The 12,504-nt window shown below is 38.0% G+C and overlaps 1 protein-coding gene across 3 annotated transcripts in view; it reads left to right on the forward strand.

Moving 5' to 3' along the window:
- The window catches only part of CFAP91 (cilia and flagella associated protein 91), a 95,822-nt gene that overhangs the window by 57,451 nt on the left and 25,867 nt on the right, over positions 1–12,504 (forward strand). For all 3 annotated transcript variants that reach the window (XM_036111761.2, XM_078066408.1, XM_036111765.2), the window contains 3 exons: positions 412–554; positions 9,712–9,828; positions 11,201–11,272. In XM_036111761.2, coding sequence (XP_035967654.1) covers positions 412–554; positions 9,712–9,828; positions 11,201–11,272 — 332 coding nt within the window. The remainder of the gene's footprint in view (positions 1–411; positions 555–9,711; positions 9,829–11,200; positions 11,273–12,504) is intronic.

The following is a 12,504-nucleotide window of genomic DNA, read 5'->3' on the forward strand; positions in this document are numbered from 1 at the left end:
TCTTGGGGTGCCTGGGTAGCTCAGTCAGTTAAGCGTCTGCCTTCAGCTTAGGTCATGATCCCAGGGTTCTGGGATCGAGCCCTGCATTGGACTCCCTGCTCTGTGGGGAGTCTGCTTCTCCCTCTGCCCCTTCCCCTGCTTGTGTGCTCTCTTTCTCTCTCTCAGATAAATAAATAAAATCTTTAAAAAAAAAGAATGCATTTCTCATTTTATGGTCTAAATTACTGAGAATATGAGTTAATTATGCAGAAATTTGCTTTACATTTTGGGGCCATGTCAATTATGTGAACTATATCTTATCAATAATTCTAAATGAAACCACTTGGCAAACAGCTACTAAAATTAACAATATGCCTTCAAAGCGTTAAATTTAATCACTGAATACTAAAATCATGTACTTCCTTCCTGTAGGATTAGTTGAACTTGAGTCATGTCTCCCAGATTTTGTGACACAACCCCGAATTAGACCTCCAAAGCCAAAAGTCGCTACCACGAAAGCTGGTTTTCTCAAGAGGGCAGCAAGGATGGACCATGAGTTGGCAGAAGTTCATAAGGTATGATGCTTATTCGTAGACAAGATGCTGTTAGTGGGACTTTCTCGCAGTGAAATACTACATCTCCAAAACTGCAATGTCCAGTAGTTCTCAACACATAACTCTACATCTTTTCTCCTCTCCAGATTTTTATCTTCTGAAAGTTGCCAGTGCTATGTTGAACGAATGTTTTTTCCCCTCATTTCAAACCATAGGAAAATCTGTTGGAGGCTCTTTTCCCCATTTGCAGAAGACATGTTACTTCCTAAAAGTGGTTCTGACTTTAGATCTACATAATAAAATCTGACACTACATTGAGGTGTAGCAAGTTTCTAGTGTTAGGAATTACTGCTGGTTTTAATAGTGTAATAGGCCTCATTTTTTCCCTTTAAATTTATTACCAGAGCATCAGGAAGAAAGGGAGTCACGTTCAAGTCCTCTCTAATCTGGTTTAAAGCTCAATTAAATGAGAAAGTGCAATGGTTATCCCCATGAAACAAATACACAGCATCCACCAGCTGTGCTTGCTTCCCTTTTGTTAATTGGACTATAGGTGTAAAGACTCTAGAATTCATGATTTATGATCACTCTGCTCAGTCTTTAGCATGCATCAGAAACACCTAGAGGACATGTTAAAACACATGTTGCTGGGCCCAACCCCCAAAGTCTCTGATTCAGTAGGTCTGGGGTGGGGCTGGAGTATTTGCATGTGTTACAAGTTTCTAGGTAATGCGGATCTGCAGGAACTACCCTTTGAGACTCACTGGTTATGACATAATCTCATCACTGGTCCATGAATTTGTTTGTTCAGTTGGTTTTAGTAATAGAATAAGAATCCACGGGAGCCCATACTCAATATAAAAATTAGGACCTCGGGGCGCCTCGGTGGCTCAGTTGGTTAAGCGTCTGATTCTTGATTATAGCTCAGGTCATGATCTCTACTGGGCATGGAGCCTGCTTAAGATTCTTTCTCTTCCTTCCTCTGCCCCTACCCACCCCGCAAGTCACGCGTGCGCTCTTTCTCTCTAAAAAAAAAAAAATAGGACTTTGACAATCATTCATGTATATATATGTGGTTCTTTCCCACCTCATCCCCCTCTCTCCATGTACCCATTCTGAACTCTGTGTTCATTATTCTCTCACTTCCTGTAAGTTTTTTTTCAAATATACTTTATTAGGGTATGGAAGTTCTCTTCTATTCCTAATTTACTAAAGCTTTTAATCATGTGTTCATGCTGAATTTTAGCACATGTTTTATCTGTATCTATTGAGGTAATTATATATTTTTTTCTTTTTAAAATTATTGTAATAAGGAACATTTATAGTTTCTGGGGTTTTTTTTGTTTTTGTATTTGTTTTACAAACAATCTGTCCTTACATACTGGGATGAACCTAATTTGGTCAAGGTGTTTTATTTTTAATACACTGTTGGGTATTAAGGAGGGCACTTGTGGGCACCTGGGTGGCTCAGTTGGTTAAGCGACCGCCTTCGGCTCAGGTCATGATCCTGGGGTCCCAGGATCGAGTCCCATATCAGGCTCCCTGCTCGGCAGGGAGTCTGCTTCTCCCTCTGACCCTCCCCCCTCTCATGTGCTCTCTCTCTCTCATTCTCTCTCTCTCAAATAAATAAATAAAATCTTTAAAAAAAAAAGGGCACTTGTTATGATGAGCATGTGTGTTATATGTAAGTGATGAATCACTAAATTCGACTCCTAAAACTGATATTACATTATATGTTAACTAGAATTTAAATAAAAATTTGAAAAAGAAAAAAAAACAATACATTGTTGGATTTGATTTACTAATATGTTTTGCAGAATTTTGATTCCATATTCATGAGTGAAATGGCCTTATTTTTCTTTCTTATTTTGACTCCATATGGCATTGGTGTCAGAGTTATGCAGGTCTTCTGAAATGACTTCAGAGTAGTCTTTCTTTTCTACTTTTGAAAAGAGTTTAAATAAGTTTAAGATGATCTATTTCTTCAGATGACATTCTTCTGATGTTTTCTTCATGGGAAATTTCATGGGAAAATTCTAACTACTCCTTCAGTTTCCTTACTACTTACAGAACTGTCTGCATTGTTTTGGTAAATTACATTTTCTTTCTTATTTTAATTTCTTTTTTATTATTATTTTTTTAGGGAGGGAGAGAAGAAGGGGGCAGGAGAGGGGCAGAGGCAGAGGAAGAGAGAGAAATCTTAGGCAGGCTCCATGCCCAGTGCGGAGCCCAATGCGGGGCTCAATCTCAGGACCCTGAGATCATGACCTGAGCCAAAACAAAGAGCTGGACACTTAACTGACTAAGCCAACCAGGTGCCCTGGTAAAATACATTTTCTTTGTAAAGTTTATTGCACCTAACTTTTCATATTTTTTGACATATGGTTGTTGATAGTATTATTTAAAATCTTTTCAGTGTTTGTGGTATCTATAATCATGCCTACTTTTTTCATTCATAATATTATTTATTTGTGCTTTCATTCTTTTTCCTTATTCAGTTTTACTGGAGGCTTATTAATTTTCTTGGTATTGTTTTTCCAAAGAATGAAATTTTGCCTTTGTTGGTTTTCTCTACTATATATATTTTTTCAGTCGCAGTAACTCCCATTCATATATATCTTTCTTCTTTCTTTTTGTTTTGTAGTTCTCTTCCTAACTTAAAGTAGACATGTATCTCATTAGTTTTCAGGCACTCATCAGTTTTATAAAAGTATTGAAGGGTGTTTCCTTCAAAACACGGATTGTGGTATAGTCCATTAGTTTTGATATGGACTGTTTATCAATATTAGTATCTAATTTTTTTTTAAAGATTTTATTTATTTATTAGAGAGAGAGAGTTAGCTAGAGAGAGAGAACACAAGCAGGGGGAGTGAGAGAGGGAGAAGCAGGCTTCCCACCGAGCAGGGAGCCCGATGGCGGGACTCAATCCCAGGACCCTGGGATCATGACCTGAGCCGAAGGCAGACGCTTAACGACTGAGCCACCCAGGCGCCCCTAGTATCTAATTTTTTAAAACATCTGTTATGGTTCTTGAACCTGTATTTAAGTTTTTAAATTTCCAAATATGCAGGAATTTTAACTCATTTTTTTTTTAAGATTTTATTTATTTATTTGACAGAGAAAGAGCGAGAGAGGGAACACAAGCAGGGGGAGTGGGAGAGGGAGAAGCAGGCCTCCCGCCGAGCAGAGAGCCCGATGCGGGGCTCGGTCCCAGGACCCTGGGATCATGACCTGAGCCGAAGGCAGACAGTTAACGACTGAGCCACCCAGGCGCCCTAAGTTTTAACTCATTTTTGAATTAACTCCTAACTCCTTTACTTTGCGGTCAAGGATCCCTATTCTTTGAAACTTAGTGAGGCTTGTCTTGTGAACTAGCATATGGGTTTACATATAAAATAATCTAAGTCCACCGTCAGATAATCCTGTCACTTTCCATGCAGTGCCGGTCCCTTATAGCAGATTATTCCCCATTCATCCCTACTGTCCCTGTGGCATTGCTGTCGTTCACTTCACGGATCCATAGGCTATAATAGCCCAATACATTCTTACTCTTATTGCTTTAACAGTTATATTTTGGATCAATTAAAAATAAGAAAAAACAGTTTATTTTACTTCATTTATTCTTTCTATGCCACTGTTCCTTTCTTTATAGAAATGCAAGTCTCTGACCTATGTCACTTTGCTCCTGCCTGGAAAACTTGTTTTACCATTTATTATAGGGAAGTTCTCCTGGCAATGAACTCTCAGTTTTTGTCTCAGGAAGTCTTTATTTCTCCTATGTGGTTTTTTTAAGATATAATTCACATACCATTAAATTCACTCTTTTAAAATAAACAGTTCAGTTGCTTTTAGTATACATATACACAAGATTGTTCAACCATCACCATTATCTAATTCTGAAACATTCTCATTATCCCGAAAAGAAACCGCATACCCATTAGGAGTCACTCCCAATTACCTTCTTCCCCCTAGCCCCTGGCAACCACTAATCTTTCTTTTTATCGATTTGCCTATTCTGGACATTTCATATAAATGAAATCAAACAATGTATGGCCTTTTGTGTCTGGCTTCTTTAACTTAGCATGTTTTCAAAGTTCATGTTGTAGTCGGTACCTCATCACTTTTTACGACTCTATGACATTCCATCGTGTGGATATGTTACATTGTGTTTACCTGCTCATCAGTTGGTACAGTTGGTAGAAACTTGAGTTGTTTCTACTTTTTATCTATTATAAATCATGCTGCTATGCACATTTGTGTACAGATTTTTGTGTGGACATAAGTTTTTCAGTTCTCTTGACTCTATACCTAGGAATGGAATGGAATGGAATGGAAGACCAGGTAATGGTTTTACTTTTTGAGGAACTGCTAGACTGTTTCAAAAGTGTCTACACTGTTTTACATTCCCACCAGGAATGTTTGAGGATTCTGATTTCTCCATATTTTTGCCATCACTTATTACTGCCCATCTTTTTTATTATAGCCATCCTAGATCACCCAGTGAGATACCTGGGTGGTATCTCATTATGGTTTAGATTTGCATTTGTCTAATGATTAATGAGTTTTAGCATCTTTTTCATGTGCCTTCTGGTCATTTGTATATCTTTTTTTTTTTTTCTTAAGATTTTATTTATTTGAGAGAGACAACATGAGAGAGAGAGCGAGCACGAGCCAGGGGAAGGGACAGAGGGAGAGGGAGAAGCAGGCTTCCCGACGCAGGGCTTGATCCCAGGACCCTGAGATCATGACCTGAGCCAAAGACAGATGCTTAACCGACTGAGCCACCCAGGCACGCCAGGTCATTTGTATATCTTTTTTGGAGAAATGTCTATTCAGATCCTTTGCTTATTTTTTAATTGGGTTGTCATTTTTGTTTTTTTTTAAAGATTTTATTTATTTATTTGACAGAGAGAGACACAGCGAGAGAGGGAACACAAGTAGGGGGAATGGGAGAGGGAGAAGCAGGCTTCCCGCAGAGCAGGGAGCCCGATGTGGGGCTCGATCCCAGGACCCTGGGATCATGGCCTGAGCCGAAGGCAGATGCTTAACAACTGAGCCACCCAGGCGCCCCAACTGGGTTGTCTTTATTGTTTATTATAGACATTACTTTTAATGTCTATTTATTGTTGAGTTGTAAGAGTTCTGTATATATTCTGAGGACTCTACTGTTGTCAGATATATGATTTGCAGATTTTCCTCCCATTCTGTGGGATGTCTTTTTACTTTGATAGTATCCTTTGAAACAGGTAAGTTTAAGATTGTGATCTTTTCAGTTTTGAATAATGTTTTTATTGTGTGTAGAATTCTAGGTTGGTCGGGGTTTTTTTCAACACTTCAGATTTCACTCTACTCTGCATGGATGGTTTCTTTTAAGATTTTATTTATTTGAGAGATAGAGAGAATGAGCAGGGAGAGAGGCAGAGAGGGAGGGAGAGGGAGAAGCAGACTCCGCACTGAGCAGGGAGCCTGATGTGGGGCTTGATTCCAGGACTCTGAGATCAAGACCTGAGCCAAAGGCAGAGGCTTAACTGACTGGGGCAGACAGACATCCCACATGGATGGTTTCTGACTAGAATTCCACTGTAAATTTTATTTTTGTTCCTCAGTAGCTAAGGTGTGTTTTCTCTCTGGCTTCTTTCAAACTTCTCTGTGTTTGGTTTTCTCTAAATACTATATGCCTGAGGTGTTTTTGTTTGTGTGTTTTGTTTTGTTTTGTTGTTTTTTAAGGTCTTGCTTGGTGTTCTCTAAGCTTTCTGGATCTGTGGGTTGGTGTTTGTCAGTACTTTAGGAAAGTTTCCAGCCATTATTATTTCAAATATTTATTCTGCATTCTCTCTTTCTTCTCCATCTGGTTGGTATTCCAGTTACACATATTACTCCTTTTGATATTGTCTCACAGTTCTTGGATGTTTTGTTCTATTTCTTTGTTTCTCTTTGCATTTCAGTTTGGGAAGTTTTTATTGACATATCTTCAAGTTCCTGGATTCTTTTTTTATCTGTGTTGAGTCTACCAATGAGCCCATTGACAGCATTCTTCATTTCTGTTATACTGTTATAGTGTTTTGACTTCTAGCCTTTCCTTTTGATTCTTTCAGTTGTATCTCTGCTTACATTACTCATCTGTTCTTGCATGTCATCTACCTTTTCCATTAGAGCCCTTAACATATTAATCATTGTTGTTTTAAATTTTCTGTCTGATAATTCCAACATTTATGTCGTATCTGACTCTGGTTTTGATGGTTACTTCTCTCTTTAGACTGTGGTTTTTGTTTTTTGTTTTTGTTTTTCCTTGCGTTTGGAATGCCTTTTAGCTTTTTTTGTTGATAGCCTGACATCTATTATCAAGCAATAGGAACTGAGGTAAATAGGCTATAGTGTGGGATTTATATTGATCTGGCTAGATGTTGGGCTGTGCTTAATGTTTGTTGTAGCTGATATTGTCAGAGGATTCACATTCTTTTATTGTCCTTGTTTTTATCTGTCCTCTTGGCTTTGGGATGAGATGCCATTATATGGAGTCTGTCAGTTTGGAATATTGGTTTGAATTAAAGAGAGTTACTAAACATTAGGTTTACGTCCAGACAATGTATCTGCTTAGTCTTATGGTTACATTATTTTGAGAATCCAGACTCATAGAAATATGAAGATACAGGTGATATAAGGCTTAAAAAATACTGTATGAGCTATGTCATAGTAATCATGGAGGAGAAATATCTAGAATAGTATAAAATAATTTCCACAGTACAGTATTTTCAGGCTATTCATGGTATAATTTAGGTTGGAATATATTTTTGAAAAATTATTAAATTGCTTATGTCCTAAAGCAGATTAGAAGAGTGTACCAATGAGTTCTTTCTTCTGTTTATGAAAACCATGGATTGAACTCAGTTGCCTAACCTGTTTGTCTTTTAAGCATGTTAAAATGTATTGTTCGGTAACAGCATTTCCTTGATATTCTCATATTCATTCATATTACCCTACCCCGCCTCTCTCTCTGAGAGCTTTACATTTCAAGACAATAAGACAGATTGAAGGAATTCTCAAATATTTTTATTTGTTGGTTTTATAAATTGCATTGGACTTCTTAACCAAACATTTTTCTTTTAACTGTGAAAATCCAATTGCTTTTTTTCAAAATTTAAATTATTTGTTTCTTTCTTTTATATTTAGAATGTATTTACTGACTGGGAAAAATATCCACATAGTTCAAAATTCATGAATTATACAAGAGTATTAAATGTAAACCTTCTATCCCTGTCTCCCAGCTATGCAGTTCCTTCTTTGGAGGAAACCAGTGTTTTTTAGTTTCAGATCTTTCTTTCCAGAGATATCTTACAAGCAAATATATTTGTATCTATATATCTCTCTATACAAGCAAATATATTTGTATCTATATATCTCTCTATATGTAGAGATATGCACATGTGTATGTGTATATTTAGAAATATATAAAAAAATACAAATACCTGTAAGTATCTTCTTAAACTTTTTTACCCAAATGTTAATATATAATACACACTGTTCTGTATTTTTATTATTATTGTGCTTTTATTATTTAATATATCTTGGAGATCATCCCATAATTGTGTTACATCATTTTTTTTGCACGATATGTCATCATATAAATGTACCACATCTACCCAGTTCCCTCTTGATGGATATTTGTATTGTCCCAACTTTTTGCATCAAAAATAATGCTGCATTGAGTAATCTTGTTTCCATATAATTTGGTACATGTATGAACATATCTAGAAGAAGATTCCTAGACATGAATTGCTGGCCCACAATATACCTGCATTTATAGTTTTGATGGCTACTGACAAATTTTCTTACATAAGTGATGTACTAATTGCTGAATGTGTGAGAGTGCCTGTTTTCCCAGATCCTTACCAACATATTATGAATGATTGGTCTTAAAATGGTTTCATGTGGTGCTCTTCAGGGCAACACACTCAAGAGATGCCAGAGTTTAGAATTATTAGTTTTTAGACTGCTGCTGCTTTCTGGTGATTCAGTAGCTGTGGTTATTGTAGAGCTGGTCTATATTAGAGCTGTTATGTATTTGGTGTCAGTTTTATTTTGTAGAAACTCAGGGGTTCTGTTAAAACCACAATAATTTCTTGTGGTTTCAAATTTTACTCCACTTGCCTATTTTTATTAATTTCAAGTTTTGGCTTAGTGCTTATTTTATCACTTCTCTCTGTTGTCTGTGGGAAAACTAATGTAAAAATTATATGATGAAAAACATAATTCTAAAGTATGATCTTTAAATGACAGAGTTCAGACTTTTTGATATTTTTAAGTTAAAAGTATCTCCCTATGGATGAAAATAGAACCAATGAACAAAACCTTATGTCATATATAATTTGGGGGACTTTTGGTGATCAAAAGTAAAATCAATAAAAATGTATGTTGAAATCAAAACACACACACACACACTCTTTCACAAGGAAACAAGTTCATTTTCAGAAAACGTGAGGTGCAGGCCTTCACAGTCAAAGGAAAGCTCTTTCTTCACTAGGAGACAATTGCCATTTAATGCTCCTCAGTTCCATACCAATATTTCCATCATTTGTGGCACAGGGAAATTTTCTATTGCCCAGGCACTTATTTTAAACAGCTAATTGGCTCTTGTGGAGGAATAGGAGTTGGGGGTTTTGCTTGCATACACGCAACAAAACCTTTTAAAATCTCAAAAAAAAATCTTTTTTAAATCCTCCAAATCTTTGATTACAATGGATAAACCTAGAATATGTACCCGGTTTATTCAATGTTAGCTGATGTTTAGGGAATATCATACCATCCCTTGGGTCATACAGGCACCCAGTTTTGGCCTTGTCTCAAACTGTCCTAGCATAGCCATAGTGAAGATTCTTTTTTTTTTTTTTTTTTGAAGATTTTATTCATTTATTTGACAGAGAGAGAGAGAGAACAAGTAGGCAGAGAGGCAGGCAGAGGGAGAGGGAGAAGCAGGCTCCCCGCTGAGCAGGGAGCCCGATGCGGGGCTCGATCCCAGGATCCCGGGATCATGACCTGAGCCGAAGGCAGCGGCTTAACAGACTGAGCCACCCAGGCGCTCCGTGAAGATTATTTCTGATCGATATTTGGTCTGTGGCCTAGATCGAGTAGTGGAAGAAAATACAAAGGTAGTAGATGACACTAGTTGGTGTTATTCCAGGCAATATTGGATAAGAAGAATAGAGTTCTTGAACCAAAGAAAGTTCTGCGCTTTCTTCAAAGAAAGGCTCTACCTCAACCTCGGCTTCCAACTCCAACCTTGGAAATGAGTTCCAATGTAAGTTTGAAACTTTATTTGAAATGCTAAATCCAGTATTGCTGTCTGTTTATTCTTATACTTTGGGTTAAAAACAAATCTAATTTAACAGGGTTACCTTTTCAAGATCTGACTTACATGGCATTTCTTCTTATGCTTCAACATCAGACACACACAAATAAGCAAAATGAAATCTTCCTAAGAAAAATAGGCATCAGAAGGTAATCCTCATGCATGTCAAATAAAAAAAGGTCGAATGATGATCAGTTACCATAACCATCTTACCACATGGGGAGGTGGCTATGACAGCTGGCGTGAGAGAGGAGTGAAGTGCCAGAGATGTCATGAGGACAGGCTGGCTTCTGAGATAGACTGGCTCAAAGAGTTCACCCTGACCAGGGTCATACCTCACCTTCATAGATCTCCAGACTCAGTTTGGGCAGGGTACCAGAGTCAGTCAGGATTAAGGACAGACTTGGACTAGACAGCACCCCCCTCCCCAAGAAACTGCTAGAGATGCCACAGTACAGATGTACTGCTTGACAGAAGGATAACTGCCTGCCTGGTAGATGAGGATATTCTTCTTAGCAGCCCTTCTCCTCAGCCCACTGTCTCCCAGTGTAGGGCATTTCTCACAAGACACCAGATCCTATTGAGAATGTTGTGGTTTGTCAGAGGGAAGGATGTTAACAGGAGATCTCATTAGCGCTCCTGAAGGGTCACCTTGCGGAGACATTGCTCCAGTACTCCCACTGACTGGCCAGTATGTGCTTCTGGACATCCCCCTTTCTAGACTTTGTGCCAGTCACTCCCTGTGGTTAACACATTGTCTTGCATGTGCTTATGCTATTGATTTCTGTTGCTTTCTTTTGCATTCAGAGCCACTTTAAGTTGATTTGCAGGCTCTGCTTTCTGCTTTTGACACATAGTTACTTAAGGTGATTTTTGTAGATGGTTAGTCTTGTCCATTCTGATTTTACCAGCTTATCTAAATTCTTGTGAGAAGCACCTTACTCTAGACTCTGACACAGACTAGCTGTATTCCTTGTCTACTCGTGATTAAACATGAAAAAACTATTGCAAAATGGATGTTATAAGCAATACTTGTTGCTTCAAGAAAGATTTTACTGGAAAGGAGTATAGAAATTAGAATGAATTTTTTGCTTTTGATATGATTTTTTAATGATGTCTTATGATAAAAAATAATTTTAACAATACAGTAAGTAACATTTAAAATACTGTATGTTCAATGAGAGTGTAGTCCTTATTTATTTCTCTTTAAATCTTTCTGGCATCTAGCACAGTCTCTTTTGCTTGATCTAAGTCTTCAAAACAAATTTGATGCTGACTGCTGCTCTTCTCAAGCTGTTTGGTTCTTACTTTGTTCTTTTAGGAAGAAGAAGATATAGAGATGGCTGTGATCTACCTTCAAAAGTTACTCCGGGGAAGAGTCGTTCAGAACACAGTGCGTAGGGTCCAACCACTGGTCCTGTGCTTCTCCTTTGAGAACAGATTTATAGAATGCATATGTACTCGGTTCCTTGGGGTGAATTCCCTCTTGCACCCTGCTGTCTGATGGAACTGTATACTCTTTTTTTTTTTTTTTTTTTAAGATTTTATTTATTTGACAGAGGAGACACAGCAAGAGAGGGAACACAAGCAGAGGGAGTGGGAGAGGGAGAAGCAGGCTTCCCGCTGAGCAGGGAGCCCGATGCGGGGCTCAATCCCAGGACCCTGGGATCATGACCCGAGCTGAAGGCAGACGCTCAATGACTGAGCCACCCAGGCGCCCCTGGAACTATATACTCTTGAATTACCTGCCCATTCCCTTCTACTGTTATAGTTTGTCCAAGTGGGTGGCAGTGTCAGGGGAGAAAGGACCTGCCTGCTGTTTGTCACAGTTGTAACCGAGGCAAAGTGAAATTAATATCTTCCTTAGAATCACTAAATCCACCAATTTTCTTACCTGAACTTGGACTTATTTTAAAAAGTTCATTTATTTAAGTAATCTCTACACCCAACATGGGGCTTGAACTCATGACCGCCCGAGATCAAGAGTTGTGTGCTCTACTGACCGAGCCAGCCAGGTGCTTCTGAATTTTGACTGTTAAGGCATCACAGACCAAGTGGATTCCCTAACTTTCCACAAAGTCATAATTATTTGCGTTTGTATATAGCTAGCAATACCTGAATAATAAATAGCTAAGTAATACTAACTAGAGTTTTGAACCCATACTATAAGCTCACATTATATATTCTTTGCTTCACATAGATCATCTCATTTTTTTCTATCAGTTATCCTATTTTATAGGCAAGCGGTGTGAGTCTGAGATTATATTACCTGGTAGCAAATTCAACTCTGGTCTTCCTGACTGTAAAGCCTTCGCCACATTATTTGTGCAAGCACACTTCAATTTTAAAATGGACTGATTACAAAGCATCAGCAAAAAAAAAATTTTTTCTCCTCATAACAGCTGTAACTCATAAGAGACTCAGTTATAATTAGTATGTCCAGGGAAGCTGGGTGAGCATCTTGTGTTCAGCATTATTCTCTACTCTCCTTATTTCCCCGGGAAAAATGTCACAACACATTACGTATTACAAACCAGGGGCAGATCTCCTGGTAAAGAAAGCATGGCTATGAAAAATACCATCCTCGGGCATCTTAGGGAAGGAGCACAGAAAATGAAGGGGAGG

This window comes from Halichoerus grypus, chromosome 1, assembly GCF_964656455.1.
Source record: "Halichoerus grypus chromosome 1, mHalGry1.hap1.1, whole genome shotgun sequence".
Taxonomy (NCBI): Eukaryota; Metazoa; Chordata; class Mammalia; order Carnivora; family Phocidae; genus Halichoerus; species Halichoerus grypus.